This window comes from Geospiza fortis, unplaced genomic scaffold, assembly GCF_000277835.1.
Source record: "Geospiza fortis unplaced genomic scaffold, GeoFor_1.0 scaffold370, whole genome shotgun sequence".
NCBI lineage: Eukaryota > Metazoa > Chordata > Aves > Passeriformes > Thraupidae > Geospiza > Geospiza fortis.
This window is the reverse complement of record NW_005054741.1, coordinates 114356-115683: the sequence shown is the minus strand read 5'-3', so window position 1 is coordinate 115683 and position 1328 is coordinate 114356. Positions and strand designations below refer to the sequence as shown.

The 1328-nt window shown below is 64.8% G+C and overlaps 1 protein-coding gene across 1 annotated transcript in view; it reads right to left on the bottom strand.

Annotated features, from left to right (window-relative positions):
• LOC115949073 (collagen alpha-1(I) chain-like) overlaps positions 1-452 on the bottom strand; it is a 5417-nt gene extending 4965 nt beyond the window's left edge. The window contains exon 1 of the mRNA XM_031065352.1: positions 448-452. Within this exon, the coding sequence (XP_030921212.1) occupies positions 448-452 (5 nt within the window). The remainder of the gene's footprint in view (positions 1-447) is intronic.
• Positions 453-1328: the final 876 nt, after the last annotated feature.

The following is a 1328-nucleotide window of genomic DNA, read 5'->3' as shown; positions in this document are numbered from 1 at the left end:
GACCCTTCGGTGACCCCCGCACGGTGCTTGGGTTCCCGGGTGCACCGGAGGGGCCGGCGCTCATCACCCACAACCTCCTGGCACTGGAGCCATGCTCTGCCCGTGGTGGCCGTGCCCCGGTGGCCCTGTCCGTGCCCTGGTGGCACCTGCTGTCCCTGTGCCCTCGGTGTCCTGCCTGCAGTGTCCCTTTCCCTGCTCTGGTGGCACCTGATCATCTGCAGTGCTCTGGGTGCTTCCTGCCCGGGCAGAGGGTGCTACCCCACCTCAGCCCCTCCTGGTGACACTGAGGTGACACTGGGGTGACACTGGGGTGACACTGCTGTGGCGCCACAGCCCTGTGCTCTGCCCCAGTGGCTGGGGCCTTTGGCATGTGACAGGCACAGCCAGGTTGGGGCAAGGGGCGCTGGTACAGGACAGAAGTGATGGCAGCTGGTGTCCCTGTCCCACCGCATGGCTCTGGCCGTGTGTCGCACGGGTCCCTGCACAGGGACACCACACTGTGGCCTTTTTCTCTGTTCCTGCAGGGCCGCAGTGCTGGTGGCAGGGCTGGCACTGCCCTGGCATTCAGTGGCTCTAACTTTAGCAGCTGCACGAGCGCTGGCTGTGGGTGGGACGGGCTGAGCGGGGTATAAATAGACAGGCCCTGCCTGTGCTGTGTCCCACTGCCCCAGCTTCAGCCACTTTCCCTTCCTGCCGCTGTGGTTTGGGGTGTCTTTAATGGCTCTTTCACTTCCCCAAGCGCCATGTAAGGGCTGTGGCTCTGCCTCTCAAAGCCGCTGCCCTCCCCACGAGCTGGTGGGGAACTGGGGGGCCCCTGTGGTGTCTCTGTGGTGTCTCTCTGCCCCAGGCACAGCGGTGCTGTGGCTCTGGGCCTTGGTGCTCAGTGCCGTGCTGGTGCCTGCGGTGGCAGTGCTGGTGCTAGGGCACGGGGCACTATAAATATCCTGGCAGCGCTGTCATGGGTGCTGCTTAGCATGGGGGTGGGCAGCTGTCCCAGCTGTCCTGGTGTCCCCGTGGCTGCTGGGTACGCCCCACACCCATGCTGGGCCAGTTCCTAGTTTAAAGTCCAGTCCTGGGTGCGAGCAGGGCTGGGATCCGGAGTCCTCCAGCCACCACTGCTCCGGCACGCTTGCCCAGCCCAGTTCCCACTGCTGTCTCTCCTGCCTGCCTTTCCTCTTGATAGCCTTCCTTTCCTCCTGACTTTCTTCCTTCCTGGCTTCCCTCCTCTTCCCCTCCTGCCTTCCTCCCTGCTGCTGGCCGTGAGGTTGGGCTGGGTGAGGTTGGGCTGGGTGAGGTTGGGCCGGGCGAGGTTGGGCCGGGCTCTCTGA